At 32.4% G+C, this 18,236-nt stretch overlaps 1 protein-coding gene across 1 annotated transcript in view; it reads left to right on the top strand.

The window, feature by feature from the left end:
- The window catches only part of NBEA (neurobeachin), a 699,286-nt gene that overhangs the window by 103,018 nt on the left and 578,032 nt on the right, over positions 1 to 18,236 (top strand). The window contains 4 exon segments of the mRNA XM_074303499.1: positions 4,343 to 4,464; positions 9,547 to 9,673; positions 15,404 to 15,523; positions 15,840 to 15,986. Of these exon segments, the coding sequence (XP_074159600.1) occupies positions 4,343 to 4,464; positions 9,547 to 9,673; positions 15,404 to 15,523; positions 15,840 to 15,986 (516 nt within the window).

The following is an 18,236-nucleotide window of genomic DNA, read 5'->3' as shown; positions in this document are numbered from 1 at the left end:
AGACTGGCATTCTTTCCATTCCACTATCTGGCTGCCCCCCAACATTTACTTTTATAAGATTTTGAGTTCCAATTTTTTCTCCCTCCCTTCCTTTCCACCCCAAGACAGCAAGCAATCTTATATAGGTTATACATGTACAGTCATTTTAAACATATTTGTTTATTAGTCATGTTTTGAAAGAAAAATCAAAACAAAAGGGAAAATTCATGAGAGAGAAAAAAAAATTAAAAGATGCTTTAATTTAATAATTCAGACTCCATAAGCCTTTCTCTGGCTTGGATATCATTTTCCATTCCAAGTGTATTGGAATTGTCTTGGATCACTATTTTGCTAAGAAGAGTTAAATCTGTTATAATAATTGATAATTACACAGTGTTTCTATGACTGTGAACAGTGCTCTTCTATTTCTGTTTACTTTACTCAGCATCAGTTCATATAAATCTTTCCAGACTTTTTTGGTAATCAGCCTGCTCATCATTTCTTACAGAACAATAGTTTTCCATTGCATCCAAATACTACATTTAGCCTTTCCCTATTATGGGCCAGAACTCTGAACTTGAAACAAGATGTTAAGTCAGTGGAATTGATAAAGACAATGGTAGTTCAGTACATATACTTAATACTTAATATAGTTCTATAAGATTCACACCTATTATAAGAGAGCAAATAAGCTCCGACAGACTCAGCCAGAATCAGAACTAGGGAAGACAAAGAAGTGGTGGGTGGTCCTCTTGCCTCCTTCACAGAAACCAAGGACCTCAAAGAAAGCTGGTTCAGACCCCAGGCAAGGAGACAATAAAAGATTTGGACTTTAACACCTGGCTGTTATGTGTTGATTACTGAACTGAAAGGAAGGCTGCTCCCAGAGACCCCAAGGAAACCGAAACAAAGGAGAACATTACATTTCCCCAGTTGATGGGAATCCCCTAAATTTCCAAGTCATTCTTAGGACTTCCAGCGAGGAGTCTGTCATAAGTATGTTAATATAACACAAGATTCTTTGATAACTACAAATATTAACATTAAACATAGTATAAGAAAGGAAGAAGGATGGTCACCATCATTGGATATATTCCAATGTTATGGAAGATGACACATACATAGTATAGAGATAAGTGGGATTGATTACCTATGATGATAAGGACCTACAGTGCTTCTGTTTGTGGACAACATTATTTTGACTACATAAAATGCTTGAACAGTATAGGGCTTCTACTTAGGAAGAAAAATGAATGGATAAAAAATATCTGTTGTCCAGATTGTGATTGCATTTGGAAGACCAGACAGTTGAATCACTGAATAGACACTAGATGGAAAGTAAGTTGGGCTGACGATCAGGAAAAAGTGTTTTGTGTGTGTGTGTGTGTGTGTGTGTGTGTGTGCGCGCGCGCGCACGTGTGTGTATATATTGGGGGTCAGGTCCGAGGAGAGACTCAGGCTACAGGAGAAAGCTAGGCCTATGGGATTTGTGGAAGTAAAGGAATAGTTGGACTTGTCCAGGAGCCAATGAAACAACAGACACTTTTAATAGCCCTCCTTCAATCTTTATCCTGAGGTAGCATGATGTAACAAGGCACCTTGAAAAGGAGACAGTAGATGACATCTTAAGTATCATCTTTAAGTACTGGTAAAACAGCCTAGTATTCTGGGAAGAGCAGTATTCCTCAGATTGTAGATCCTTTCTTCCAGCCTGCCCCACAAATCAAATCATCATTAAGAGGAACAGATCTGTAATTTTCACTGTCACTAACAATATATAATCAAAGTCTTTCCAATATATAAAGATTTGTCAGAGTTAGTATTTTACTGTCATAGTTTTATAGAACTCAGGGTCACCTCCACTCCAAGATGAGTACTGGAATCAGGATTTTGTGGAAGATCAGTTAGATTATGTGAATTATCTCAAGTTGCAGTGTTGTTCATAGAAAACATGGATTTTGGGGAGGAAAATCAGATTTTAATAGAGCGTATTATGAGTTCACTTTGATTAAACCAATCATCAAAGTAGAGTTACCTAGCAGGCATTTGAAGATGGGGTTCCTTAACTCAGAGGAGCAAATAGAATTTTATAAAGATTTAGGAGTTAATCTGTGTAGAAATGATATTAATCAATAGGAGCAGATGTGATTAACAAGTAAAAAGCTTGGAGAGACAAAGAAGATGATTTGGGATATTTTCTTGGAAGGATTCTTACTTTTAGAGAATAGGAAGAAAATAATGAACTATCAAAGGAGACTGAGAAGGAGGCTTCAAACTGATAAAAGAACTCTTGTATGTGTTCAAATGTAAGGAACTATATCTTAGTTTAGAAAAGAAAATATAATCTAATTAATTCATTTAAATTCTATTCATATCTTTGAGAAACTATTAAATTTTATCATTGTATAAAATGTGTGCATGATACCTACTTTTGAAGTTGTTGAGAAGACAAGAAATAAATATACAAAACAACTTAGAAACTGTCTGGAAATATACATCCAAGTGATAAATTTTATTTAGCAATGTTTTAGGCTTTATTGGACTGAATAATAACGTATTATCTTTTTGTAGTTACCATTCCAAAGTTCTTTGGGCAAAATTTCTTGCTAAATTCTAATATTTCTTATGTTGTTGAACTTCCAATAATCATTATAGACATTTTATTATGTTTAGTCTTGTTATCTGGGTCAACCTAGTAGATGAATTTTTTGGCATTTATAATTTCATAATTTTTCAAGTTCATCTTTAGTCAAATAGTTTCTTGGATGAAATCAGGGTTCAGCAAATATGAAGACATGTAATGTTGTATGGATAGGAAAATGATTAACATACTATTTTATTAACAATTTTGCATGTAAGTAATTTCTTTAGTGAAACATGTAATTAGCATAGTTTTAGCTATATCTATATCTATATATATCCCGTTTCTATGTAACTATTGGTATCAAATTAAAACAGAAATAGATCTTTGCAGACTACATATTTAGAAAACCATGTGTTAACAACATCTCTATTTTCTGTTAGTCTTATTTATTTTAAACATTTCCTGATTTTATTTGTAAGCCGATTCTGACCTTTTACAGGAGTTTTGCTGGCATTTGGATGAGTTTGACGTTTCTAAGCAATTTTAGATATTTGTTAAATAATGTTTTAATACTACCAGATAGCATTACTATGTTGTTTTGTGATCAATAAATGTTTTTCCTTCTCATTTTTACTTTCATAGAAGATGTTAAGGAATGTTGTTATTTAGTTTGCTTTGTTGATATGAATTTTATATAATTAGCATGGAGACTAATAAAGAATGGCATTCCTTAGTACGTGATTTTCATAATGTTTAATAAAAAATTTAGTTGCTTATGAATTAAGGCTCTTATTCTAATTACCTTTTTTTCTGGTTTACACAAACCAGATTTGGAGAATTAAATTGCTATCTTTATTTAGAACAACATCGAATATGATATGGAATTGTCTTTCCTTTATAATCTTCTTCTAACTAACTACCTGCCCGGAACAGAAACTAGGCCTTGGTAAAATTTCAGTCACTTTCAAGGGACATTATTACTGGAAAATCATTATTCAGCAGATATGTAAACATCTCATATATTATATAATAGTTTTAGACAGAAAAATAATTAACATACTGTTTCATTAACTTCCTTTTTTTTGGCCCCTCCCTACAACTTCCTCCATATTTTATTTAGTCTTCTGCCCTCTCCTTCCATTTTTGAAATCTTAAAACCATTGCACCACAATCTACTCTGTGTGTGTGTGTGTGTGTTATGAGTGGGTGGTTTTCTCAAGGAGAACTTAAGCTATTTTTTTACTTCCTAAGAAATGATCATTTATTTATCCTTTGTATTAGGTGTTATAAAATGACGAACTTCAAATTTTAAATTTTTAAAAAGACTTTAAATATTATTCTTTTATTCCTCAAGTGTGTGTCTGGGGAAAAAAAAGGCATTGCTGTTATTTGCCAACGATATGCAGCACTTTTCAGTTTTATGCCATAAGCATCATTTAAAAAAAAATTCACCTCTTAATTATATTTCCAATGTTTCTTCATGGCAGAGGTAATGAATTGACATTTGATGACATTTTTGCATTTTATTTGTATGGTATGTATTCTCTATGTACTTCCATATGCCATTGTATTTCTGTGGTATTTGCACAGAATACCTATTTTATAGGTAATATATAGTTCCTAGCCATATAGCAGAGGTACATATTCTTGTGTATTTTTTAATAAATATGTTACAACTCATGTATAAATGTTTCATCATATTATGACTTTTTTCATTGTTAATTGATACTTTTTTCTTTTTTTTTTCTCCCTTTTATTTCTTTTTTTTGGGGGGGTTAGGCAATTGCATTGCCTCCTATAGCAAAGTGGCCTTACCAAAATGGGTTTACACTCAATACTTGGTTTCGTATGGATCCATTAAATAACATCAATGTTGATAAGGATAAACCTTATCTCTATTGGTAAGTAACTTGTTTAAATTTGAACGTATATTTAAAAGCCTGTTTTACTTATTCCTATATTTATGAGCACATTTTTGTTAAATAATTTACTTTTGTATACTTTTGCATGCACAATATATTTATTTATATACAAATACATACAAATGTATTTATTTACAAAGTACTTTTTCTCCTACAGCAATCTTTTAAAATAGTTTATATAGGTATTCCAATTTTACAGATGAAGTAAAAGGCTCAAGGATGTTAAATAACTTGGCCAAGATTTCACAGCTACTAAATGGTTAGATTTGTATTTAGTTCTCTTTACTAACAATGAAGTGTTTTTTATATTATGCTATGTTGTTTCAGATACACAGATAGTAGATATAAAATGAAAACTTGAGTTTATGTATTTTTTTCTTCACATGAATTTGAAAATATATATGTAATAATTTTCTGGCTTTCTTTTCCATAGCTAGGCCAACTACACTATGCACCCAGAATTATATATAGGGAAGACAGACCAGAATGGGAATTCAAATCTAAGGGGTTAACGAGTGTTTTTCTGTAATGTTACTGATTTGAATTCCCATTCTGGCCTGTCTTCCCTACTGTTAACAGTCATTAATTAACTCCCCAGTTCCATTTAAATAATTATCAAGTATTAGCTTTTGCTAATTACAGGGTTATTTACTTTGAAGAAAAGCTAGAACAGAAGCATAAACATTTCCTTCAACATGGGGAAATATTATTCTTCATATTGTCTTTGACCATAGGGAGTATAGGCTCATGTTTATTATAGTTTCAAAGGAGCATTCATCCTACCAAGTTCATGTTCAAGCTAATTGTTGCCACTGGATGATTCCCTATCCAAGCTTTCATTTCTTGATCCATGGGTTTCATTGTTTAGTTTGGCTAACTGCAAAATCCAGTTTAGATTCTACTCGTGGACTTCCTAGTGGCTCACTCTCCTGATCTCTTGAAATTTATAAGATCATAGCCATTTTCAGCTCTAGACACAACAGCAACAGAGGTAACAGCAGAGTCAAGCTTTCAGGGGCTGTGCTGTGCTCTCACAAGTAAAGAGATAAAGGTTTAATTGCCTCAGTCCCTTCTTACTTGAATTCAGCAAACAATAAAAAAAGCCAGACCCAGGGAGAAATCTCACCTGACTGGTATCTTTTGAATGAACCTCTGATCTGGCTACAATCAAAAAAATACATCTTCACTTGGTTAACAGTTGGGAAAAAGTGACTGATTTGAATGAGAGCATGCGTGTTTGCACACATGCATACTCATACGTGCATGCAAATATGAACAGTCATTCTAAAACTTTTACATGGAAAGGTTTTTAGAAATTTCTTTTGTAGTTACTTTCAGAGTCAGTGCATAAAACATCAAATAAGATGAATGATTACTCTATACTTTTATCTCTTTCATAATTTAAAACAACATAATTCTGGTATAATCACTAACTTTATAAATAGCATTGATTCTTAATGTTATTTGATTGTTCCTATATGTCTGGATACTCTGCTACTGCAAGTCAAAGTTGACATTTTCTTTGCAATTTATGATTAAAAAGTTTCCTTGAATACTGAGAGATTCAGTGACTTGCTGAGGATCACACAGCAAATGTATAAAAGGATTTGAACCGCCAAGGATGTGAACTAGGACTTTCTGTTCTGGGACTATCTTTTCTGTCCACAATTGCCATCCTGTCTTTATAAGAGAGCTAGTTATCTTTTAAAAATGAAACAAAAATCATAACTGGATGCTATTATTATGGTTATTATAGCTAATAGCAAATAAGCATTTATTTAGTGATTAAGTACTATGTGACTATGGTTTAGATGATGTAGGAAAAAGTCAGACCATAGAAGTATGACCAAATAACATCATTTACTAATATGAAGTGGAACTGGTAAATAGTTTTAAGGAATTAGATCCAGTAATTCCTTTAGAACTATAGAAAGAGCTTTGAAATATTTTATAGGAGGCAGCAGCAAAAAAATTATAACGAAAAAGAAGGTCAAGAAAACAAAATCTCTTACTTTCCTTCTTTCTTCAGCTATATATAAAGCCTCATTAGATAGAGGCTTTATAAATAGCTGAGGAAAGAAGGAAAGTAAAAGAGAAAGGAGAGGAGAAAGATATATTTAACCAAATGTAAAACTCAAAGGAATAGGAGGAAAGAGAAAAAACTTCTCTTAATTGAATTGTGCAAAAAAATATGAAAAAAAAATCCAATCTCTTCAAGAAAATCAGAGATACTAAGGGAATGTTTCATGCAATGGATATGATAAAAGACAAAGACAGAAGGGACTCAAAAGCAAAAGAGATTAAGAAGAGGTAATTGCTAGTATTCACTGGATTATTGAGAAAGCAGAAAAAAAAATTGTGGAAATTTTTGTCAAGAAAAAAAAAATTACTTCTCCTTCATTGACTACACTAAAGCTTTAGACTATGTGTATAACAACAAAATGTGGAGATTTGAGAGTACCAAACCATCTTACTTGTTTCCTGAGAAAGCAGGTCAAGAAACAGCAGTTAAAACTAAACATAGAACAGTTTATTGGTTTAAGATTAGAAATGAAGTGCAACAAAGCTGTGTATTGTAGAGTATGTCTTACAAAATTCCAGGCTGTATGAATCAAAAGCCAAAATTAAGGCTATGGGGGGAAATATCAAAAATCTCAGATATGCAGATAATATCACTCATCGTAAAAAGTGAAGAATTAAGAAACTTCTTAATGAAAGTGAAAAAGGAGAGGTAAAAGCTGTCTTGAAGCTTAACATCAGAATAACTAAGATCTTGGCAATTGGTCTCGTTACTTTTTGACAAAGAGAGTGAGAAGAAATTGAAGAAGTATCAGAGTTTGTATTATTATGATTTTTATTCTTGGGCTCAATGATCACTGCAGACAGTGACTGCAGCCATGAAATTAAAAGATGCTTTTTCCTTGGAAGAAAAGCTATGGTAAATATGGACAGCATCCCAAAAAAGAGAGATATCTTGCTGACTAAGGTCTATGAGGTTACAGTTTTGTTTGTTGGTTTGTTTGTTTGTTTTTTTTTGTAGCAATATATGACTCTGAGAGTTGGTTTATAAGGAAAGATTAGCACTTTCAAGTTGTGGCGCTGGAGTTGTGGTGTTAAGAGTCTCTTGGATAGTAAGAAAATCAAATCAGTTAATATTTAGAGAAATTCAGGCTATTCACTGGAAATTCAGATATTGATCCTGAAACTTAAATCCTTTGGTTGTGTGATGAAAAGATAGTACATGTTGAAAAAGCCTCAGATATTTGGAAAGATTGAAGACAAAAGGAGAAAGGGATGGCAGAGCATGAGATGAATGGATAGTAACATGGAAACATGGAACATGAGCTTGGGTAGACTTTAGGAGATAGTAGAGGATTGAAGAGTCTAGCATGTTATGATTTATGAGGTCACAGAGAGTTGGACATGACTGAAGGACTGAAAAATAGCAATGGGACAGGAACTCTCTTATGTGGTGGGGATACAAATAAAAGCAAAAAGAAACACAGTGCTTTCCCTTGATGCACTTGGCTTAATGGGGTGGAGTGGAGGGAAACATACAGAAGGAACCTGACAGGTAGGAGCTGTAAGAAAAAGGTACCTATCAGGATTCATATCAGAATTGGGAAGGGTATAAAAGAGGGCCAATCTAAATTCTTTTCCAAAATGGAGCTCCAGTAAGAGCCTCAAAAATGGGAAAAAGGAGAGAAAGTCCGAAAGATGTTTCCAGGATGAGAAGACCCAAGATTCTAAAGGAAATTTCATGTTCACACAACTGCTGAGGTCTATTGACCAAGTTCAGAGATTCAGAAGGGGATTGATAGAAAGCTGGCTTACAACTTTTTCTAATATGGCGGTGTCAAAGTTGCTTATAACTGGGAAAAAGGGTCTAGTATTACAAAAGGATGTTCCAGAGTGAGAAAGTGCTGAGGAAGGTTTCAGAGCTGGAAGAGAAATAATTACAATGTGCCACCCTGATTTGTGTTGTTCTTTTAAAAGGGAAGGATAAATAAAACTAATGTTTTTTTTAATAGTGTCAAATATGTGCCAGGCCCTATGCTAAGTGCTTTTTACAAACATTATCTCATTTGATCCTCACAACTCCATGAGGTAGGTGCTTTTAATTTCCCTTCATTTTACATTTGGGGAAACTTGGACAAATGGAGGTTGAGATTTACCTACAACTAATAAATATTTGAAGTCAAATTTGAACTCAGATCTTCAAATGGAAAAAAGCTCTTTCACATTTATTATCTTATTTGCCATCATCTTCTCATGATTAATGTGTCTAAGTATTATAAGTTATTAGTGCTTCCTCCCTCCTTAAATTATCTTATGTTTGTCATGCAGAATAGAGCTATAGGGACTTTTTTCATTTTAAATTTTGTCACCCATGCCTTATCTTGCACTTCAACCTTGCATGTAAGCAAATTTGCAAAGGAACTATGATTTATTTGCTATAGGAAGCTTTTAGAGTGGGGACTCACTCCCCCAATAAACAATTGGCTATACATTTATGATTTAGTAGGAAAATCTTAGGGGAATTTCTGAGTGACTAGCTCTGTGATTACTGGAAAAGTCACTTAACCTTTCTGTGCCTTTGTTTTTTCATCTATAAAATAAGAGCAAAAAGTGCATAGTACTCACAGGGTTGTTGTGAGGATCAGTTGAGATGATGGATATAAAGCTGCTTACAAAACTTAAAATGTCATGTAAATATGATTTAAAATTATTACTCTTTTACTGTTGTGAGATAATGGCTTTTGATAGATCAGGACCCCTGTCAGTATTTTTCAGCCAGTAATGTGTTACTCTGTGTACCTGAATATAACATTAAAATTAAAAATATAAAATTTAAAAATTTTTATTTTCAGTATTTTAAACTTTTGCTTCTGTGCACCTGTCCCCCCCCAAGTACTCAAATAGTTTCAACATATTACATTTTATTGTTTTATCTGAAAGTATATATGTATTCTACTCTGTATGACAAGCTTTGTGTATCTACTTTTTAGTTGGAGCTTGAACTACTCTGCTTAATTCCTTATTCCTATTTTTTTTAAACAGTTTTCGTACTAGCAAAGGTGTTGGTTATTCTGCTCATTTTGTTGGCAACTGTTTAATAGTTACTTCACTGAAGTCAAAGGGCAAAGGTTTTCAGCACTGTGTGAAATATGATTTTCAACCACGAAAAGTAAGTAAAAATGCAAATGTTTTTGGACTGTTTCTTTTAGGTGAAGTATTTTTATTTCTAAGATTTACAATATAAATTAGTCTGTATTTTGGAAATAGTTTTACTTGGTCTAGAAGTTCAAAGGAGCTAAAATCTGTTGAAGAAAACATTCAATAAACTCATGGCCTTAGTTCTATAGATTGACATGTGGGTAATAGGCAAAATAGAGGACATATCTTACTTAGCAAGAAGACAAATTTGATATTACTAATATCACTAAGGGTTGTGGAAATGAAACCTTTAACTGGAAGAACAATTAGTTCATACCGTGAATAGTTTGAATTGGATGGGACCATCTAGTATAACTCATCCACAAATAAGATATTATCTATTTAATGGCTGACATAGGAGATTTTTTTTTTTAAATGTACTTTGCAAACTTTGAAGTTTTATATAAATGCTTATTTTCATGATGATTGCTGATATTCCCATTTTGCCTTAGCTTGAAAATTTCCAAGGAAGGGAAACCCATAGCTTCCCAAGAGTTTCTTTCTCTTTTTATGTAAATATTTTTATTATGAAGTTTTTTCTTACCTCAATATTTATTAATTTTTTTTCTTTTTGAGCTTTTACTCAATGGTCCCAGTTCTACCTTCTGAATCAACTAGAACAAAGGCTGTTCCTTCTTTCATGTGACAGTTCTTCAAATTGAAAATTGTCATAAACCATCCCAGATTTTTACTTCTCCTTTCTTCTACAAAAAAGCTACAGTGTAGGTTATGCTTATTCTTGAAACTTTATATATAAACTTTAATCAAGTTTACACAGAAATTTGTAATTGCCAAGACTAATTAAATGTCAGCATATTGTAAAGGATAATTATTTCATGTTATCATCATCTTTGACTTTTTTAAAACAAAATAGTATAAACTAAAACAGTAAACACTGATGAAACAATAATATCCAGCACTCATTTTATGATTCCTCTGTATTTTTCCATTTATCTGAGAAGGTAACTGGACATTTTCAAAATGGAATTAACTTTTATTCATTCTCACTTAAATTAATGTTCTACAACCGTTTAATGAGGGAGGAATAAATCCTAATGAAAAAGTTTCATTATTTTTAAGACATTTAGATTTAAGAACTTTGCTCTGATGACTTTGAAAGTTAGAGAAATATATAGGAGAAAGTAGTTTTTATTTGATAAGTGATTTGTGTATTCTGCTTCCCTGAAATCATTTATTAGATCTGATGATTTTAATGGTATAAATGGTTCACCAAACTTATATATTTTTGCAAATGGATAGTTTTATTTCCCTGGGATCTGAGCAATATATTATTATAGAAAATAAATTATTACTCAATTTCTAGACCCAGAGAGAATTCATTCCATTTTTTGACAGTTTATACAAAATAAGTTGGAGACAATCTTAAAGGGAAGACTCTAAGAGGAAGGAGGACTGGGAAAGCTTCTTTCAGAAAGTAAGATTTTAGCTGATATTTGAAGGAAGCCAGGAGGGAACGATGAGGAGGGAGAGCATTCCAGGTATGGTGGACAACCAGTGAAAATGCCTAGTTATGGGCAATACAGAGTGCCTTGTGTAAGGAGGCTAGGATCAACTGAATTTCAGAGAATGTGGAAGGTAATAATATTTAAGAAAACTGGAAAAATTAGAAGAGTTCATGTCATGAAGGACTTTACTAGCTAATTAGTTTTGTTTTATTTTCGATTTTAGAGGTAATAATGAGCTTTATTGCATAGAGAGGTGATATGGTCAATTTATTTTGGTGTTTCTGAGTAGAAAATGTACTGTAATGAAGACATGTGACACAGGGAATTTAAGTTTAAGACAGTTTTCTGGTATGTGATAATCAAGACTTCTTATTAGAATGGCTGTTTTATGCAAGTAGAGGATATATATTTGAATATATATTCAAGGATATATTTGAACTATTGTGAATGTTAAAATTAACAAAACCTAACACCAGACTATGAATGTGGAGTGAATGAGGAGTTGAGAATGAGTAAAAGGTTGTGAGTCCATATTATTTAGAAAGAAGATGTTACTTTTGACAGTATTAGGGAAGTTTGAAAGAGAAGATTTAGAGGGAAAGGTAAGTACTGTTTTTGACACAGAGTTTGGAATGTCTGTGGGATGTTCAGTTTGAGATGACCAGGAAACTTGGTAATGAGAGATGTTGTTTGGACAGATAGATCTCAGAATTATCTGCCTAGGGTTATTAATTGAATTCATGGGAGCTCATAAGAACATCAAAGTAAATAGTATGAAAGGAGATGAGAAAAAGATGCAGGTTGAATCCTTAAAGAATTTCCAGTGTTCATGAGCAAAGATGTAAAGTAGCCTTCTGTCACATAGAAGTATAAGAAGAGCATCATGAAAACAGGATCAGTCATCAAGAAGAGGGTAGGTAGCAGTGTCAGAGGTTGCAGTGAGGTCAAAAAGAATGAAGACTGAGAAAAGGCCATTAGGCAGGAAAGATATCATTAAGGTTTTCAGTTTGTTCCATTCAGCAAAATTGAAGATTTTTTTTTTCCTCATGCTCATGAGCTCTCAAACCTCTCTATAATAGGAATCATCCTTGAGATAAAGCAATCAATTATCTCCAGATAGTTGCAGACAAGGAAACAATTCAGGGAAAAAAACTAGAAGAGAAGATTGACCTCCAATTATTAACATATTTTCTCAGTACTCCTTGTCTCATTACCCGCCACAGTTCAGTAGTAGGACTGCAGAACTGGATCACTCAACCCTTCCTTCTCTCCTTCTAGTTGCAGAAAATGAAAAAGCAGAGAATTAGGCTGAGGTAGCTACAGTGGCAGCTATCTGTTTCCAACAAATCTCAGTTGGAGAATAAACAGAGGAAACTAGGGCAAAACACATGTGGGAAGCAGTGGAATTTTCCGCTTGTCCTGAGGGAAAGAGTCCATTATCCAGCTGGGCCAGCTCTGCCCTGTCATGTGAATTACCTGTGATTTTCCTGACTTGTGAAGAGACTGAGAAGGCTTTGAAGTCCAGTTTCCTGAGAAATCACTATCAAAGGAGAAAGTGGAAGAGAATGAGTGATAGGAAAATAAAACAACAATAATCTGATATTGTCAAAGATCTGCATTAAGTATCTTGACCATAAGGAAATATATAAGCAAGAAAGATATTAATAACAGAAGGAATTATTATCTCAGATCAGGTCAAAGAGTCCAGAAGTCTATAAATAAATATAAATATAACAAGACAACAGAAAATGAATTAACACCTTATCTCAAGCAGAAGTCCCTCAAGATAGCATGGGACTGTAGCAAGATCTGTTCCTAAATGGTTTAAAAGAAAAATACAAGATTTTTTAAAGTGTTGTAATATTTTTATTTTCCCCAGTTACATGTAAAACAATTTTTTAACATTTGTTTTTAAAACTTTGAGTTCTAGATTCTGTTTCTTCCTTTTTATACTCCCTCTCCCATTGAGAAGGCACATATGAAATTATGCAAAAATTTCCATAAAAGCCATGTTGCAAAAGAAAACATCTCTCTCCCCTACCGTCCCACACCTCCAAAACTCCAAGGGGAAAAAAAAAAAAGTTAAAAAAAAAAAAAGTATGCTTCAGCCTGTTAATCAGTTTTTTCTCTAGGTATGGATAGCAAAAAGTACACATTTTGAAAGCAGAATTTATGGGCCTGCAAGGCAGAAATAATTGGCAAAGTAGGAAAATTTGAAGACATCATTGGCAACAGTATAGAACATTTTCAGTTGAATGTTGAGGTTAGGAGACAGAATATAGAGGGCTTAAAGGAAATTGAGGAAATGGAATCACGCTCTATAACTGGCTTTTTCTAAGGGACTATAATTGAGAATGCAGGAGAGATATAGAATGATCACTAGCAATGATAGTTGAATTAAGTTGAGGGGTTTTTTGGATTTGGTAGAGACATGGCCATATTTGGAAGCATCAATGACAATTTTATAGAAAGAACTTGAAAATTAGTGATAAAGTAGAGAAGGAAATCTGCTGAATGAAAATAGTATAGAATAGGATGAAGGGGCAATGTAGAGTGATGTCTAAAGAGAATGACTACTTCATATGAGATGAGGTGAAGGAGGAAATAGTGAAGTAATACATCTGAGTGAGGTTTATAACTGAGGCTTCAGAGATACATATAGTCTTTGTTGCAGATTTTCAGAATAGCATCTCATTTAGCAGTCTCATTTGCTCTTTGTGGTGTCAGTTGGAATAGGGTACAATGGTAATATAGATGGCTTCTCAGCTTTCTTTTACATACAGCAAAAGTCTCAATATATTATATTTTAGTGACACTTCCCTTTATTTTCTTGGCAGTGATTAAGGAGGGAAAATGTTCTCTGTTAACTTTTTTTTGTATCTATACAAAAAAGATCTTTTAATAATTTTGTGTGAAAACAAAACAGAGAGAAAAGAAATAAGAATGAGAATCTGATTCACCTCCATGGCTAACCCTGTTGAGCCTATCTCACAGAGATAGGGCTTTACTTTTTTACCAGGACCTTTTTTAATGCCCATATGTAATAGCTTTTTCTCAATCTTCTTCTTTTTTGGATCTCTTTTCATTCCTCATAGCGAGATATTTGCTGAGCCTTTTTGTTTCAAAATTCATAGCATCTCTTATATGTGCTTTCTTCTCTCCACTGATACTGCCACCACACTACTATAAGCTGCCCTCATCTCATATATGGATTATTATATTTTTCTTGTTGATCTGCCTGAATTTTCTTTGTACTTTATACATGCTACCCTAAATTGTCAAATTCACCTGAAAAGGCAAGTCTGATCATGTTCTTACATATCCCTCCTCACCCCACTTGTCCACTGGATATGAGATCTAGTGGTATTGACCTCCTTGCAGGTCAATTACAATAGACTCTCCATCTCCTGACTTCAGGCAGTTTTACTGTCTATCCTCCATGCATATAATTCCTCATTTCTGCTTCCTGGTTTCCCTGATTTCCTTCAGGTCTCAAGTTAAAGTCCCATTTTTTGTAAGATGTTTTTCCCATTCCTTCCTAACTAGAATGCTTTTTCCCCACTTGAAACTATCCCCAGTTTGTTTTGTATACATCTTGTTTAGACATAATTTTTTATTTGTCTTTAATAGACTTGAGAGTAGGAGGCTGTTAGAAAGTCTAACCCATATGTTAGTATTTGGAATGAAACAGACAGACTGATGAAAGAGCTAAAGATATAATTGCTGAAAATTTAAAATTTGATATTCAGGGAAGTTGGAGGATAAAGAAGAACTGACTATAACTCTAAGATTATTAATATTAATAGCAATAGTAAAATTAGAAAAAGATTATGTTTCAGAAAGGTGGAATTTAGTTTTAGATTATTGTCTTAAAGAATTTTTTAGCTTTAATATAAAGCATTTCTTCAGAAATATATTTATTTTAAAAAATTAAATGATAGCCACAGAATAGGGAATAATTTCATCTGTACCTAATTATGATAATGAAGACCCCAAAATAGAGCGTAAATATTTAGCAGCAGATTTAGTGAAGCAACCTACTTTTTTTTTGACTAGTCTGAAATACATATTTGGAAACAATTGCTTTAAAATTTAATTGTAACTGTTTTCTATCATAAATTGAATTTTATTTTGTGTGACATGAGCATTTTAATCATTTTTATTTGTCATAATTATTAAAATTTTATTTATGCACATTGTTTTCTTTCTCTCCGTTCCCCCCCAATTCCCTTAAGTGGTACATGATCAGCATTGTTCACATCTACAACCGCTGGAGAAATAGTGAAATACGATGCTATGTTAATGGTCAGCTGGTTTCATATGGTGATATGGCCTGGCATGTTAACACAAATGATGTAAGTTTATTTTCTATATTATTTTTTAAACTTATTATTATTTTTACTATTTTGGTATGATTAGAACTAAGGTCATTGTCAGGAAAGTTCTCAATGAATATTGAAAATAGATGTAAGTACATTTTATTTTTTAAAGTAGGAAAAATTGAGTATTATTTAAAGCAAGCTACTGCTGCTAATGGTTTGTTTAATCTTAATTTTTTTTTTTTTTTTTTATTATGACACTAATACTAATGAAGGGAAAAGTATTTTGTTCAGGTGCCATTCAAAAATAGCATATTTAACATTACATATGTACTTTTTTATTGTTCAACAGAGCTATGATAAGTGCTTTCTTGGATCTTCAGAAACTGCTGATGCAAATAGAGTGTTCTGTGGTCAACTTGGTGCAGTTTATGTGTTTAGTGAAGCACTCAATCCAGCACAGATATTTGCAATACATCAGTTAGGACCTGGATATAAGGTAGTATCTTATTAAGCATCTTATTAAGATTTTTATGAGCAATATTAAACTACAGATAAAAAATTAACATAGATTAACATCTAGGATAAGTTCTTATTTAATTTTTTTTTTTTTTTTTTTTTTTTTTTTTTTTTTTTTTTTTTTTTTGCTAAGGTAATTGGGGTTAAGTGACTTGCCCAGGGTCACGCAGCTCTGAAGTGTTAAGTATCTGAGATCAGATTTGAACTCAGGTGCTCCTGACTTCAGATGTTCTATCCACTGGGCACCTAGCTACCCCCAGTTCTTATTTAAATTAAAATAGAAGTAATAATAATTTTGGGAGTTAAAATATGGCTTTTTAAACTTAAAAAAATTTTCCATTCCTTCTCTTTTTAAGCATTTTTGTCCCCACATTCTATGTGTAGTTATCCTTAATTTAATTTTATAATTTTGACAAAATATTTTGTTAATCTGTTCAAAAAATAATAAATCTGATAAATCTTATTTTTGTGAGACTAGAAAAGTAGTTGTTAAAACAGTGCAATAAGGAGAGCTAAAATAATTTTTAAAAAATCCCTGTGTTAATTTAATATTGTTTAGATTCTGGGTAATGAAAAAACAAAGGAAATAACAAAAGGCATGGAAATCAGTCATAGATAACTTGGCTTATATTGAAATATGTGAGCTTCAATTCTCTCCACTCCTCATCCTCAGTAAAGACTACATAAAGAACTTAAAACAACTAAAATATTTTGCATGCATTTGCTCACTTTCTGTTTTATCTATAATAGAACCTTTCCTATAATTTAACACCTTTTGAAGGACATAATTATTATTGTGCTTCTAGTATTCTGTAGCTCACAGATTCTCTCTAGCTTTTAGTTGTGTCAGAAAAAGAAACAGAATATAAAGGAAGAATTTGAAGAGTCTCATAATATGTATTATATTAGGAAAATAGGATGTTTTCACTTAATTCACAATGAAAATATTGACATCCAAAATGCTAACTTAATGTAAGACTATATTATGCATTCTCACTAATATCCTTACAGCCCTGTTGTTGCATTGATATGACTTGGTTTTGAATAAAAATTAATATTGAAGCAATAAGTTCTAAGTGACATAGAACAGAAGTACCATACGTTTACAAATATTTCTTTCTTTACTTTCTGAATGTAATACGTTATTCCAGGAGTTCTTTTTGTATTAATGTTTTTCTTTTGATTTTCTCTATAATATTTATTAACAACTCTTAAAATATAAAAAAAAAAATGTAGTTTATTTAGGCAGAGAATTTTACTATTTTGGTGAATGTCCATTATTCCATCAATACTGGGATTATAATAATTGTGTCCTTTTATATGAATAGTTTATCACAGAGAAGGAATAGTAATGAATTACAATGTGTAACACACTTTCTTTGGAGTCAGAGTTCAATTCTTGACCCTCATGTTGAATCACCTTGATCCTGAAGCACCCTGACCTGTCACCTTGCACAAATAGCTTGATCTTATGTTTTTTCACTAGAAAATAGGAAATTTAGACTTCTAGTTCTAAATCTGCAGTCTTTTGACTCTATGATCATCTTTAAGGGCTGGGTTGACTTGATTTTTAAAAACAGCTTTTTTTTTTTTTTTTTTTTTTCATTTTTCTAAATACATACAAAGATAGTTTTTAACATTCACTTTTGCAAAACCTTATATTCCAGATTTTTCTCCCTTTCTTCCCTTCTACCCCCTCTCATAGACAGCAAGTAATCAAACATGTACAATTCTTCTAAACATATTAACATATTCATCATGCTGCGAAGAAAAATATCAGATCAAAAGAGGGAAAAAAAAGAAAACAAAAAGAAAGAAAAGACACAAGAAAATAAACAACAGCAAAAACAAAAAGTGAAAATGCTATACTTGATCCAGATTCATTCTCCATAATTCACTCTGGATGTGAATGGCTTACTCCATCACATCTTAATATTAGAATATTATTATATTAATTATATTAAATATTGGAATTGCTTTGAATCACCTCATTGTTGAAAAGAGCCAAGTCCACCACAATTGATAATCACATAATCTTGTTGCTCTTTTGGTTCTGCTCACGTCACTCAGTATCAGTTCATGTAAGTCTTTCCAGGACTTTCTGAAATCAGCCAGTTCATCATTTATTATAGAACAATAATATTCCATTATATTCATATACCATAATTTATTCATCTATTCCCCAAATGATGGGCATACACTCCATTTCTAGTACCTTGCCACTACAAAA

Source organism: Sminthopsis crassicaudata, chromosome 3, assembly GCF_048593235.1.
Source record: "Sminthopsis crassicaudata isolate SCR6 chromosome 3, ASM4859323v1, whole genome shotgun sequence".
Lineage (NCBI taxonomy): Eukaryota > Metazoa > Chordata > Mammalia > Dasyuromorphia > Dasyuridae > Sminthopsis > Sminthopsis crassicaudata.
The sequence above is the reverse complement of the archived record's forward strand: the minus strand, read 5'-3'. Positions and strand labels throughout refer to the sequence as shown.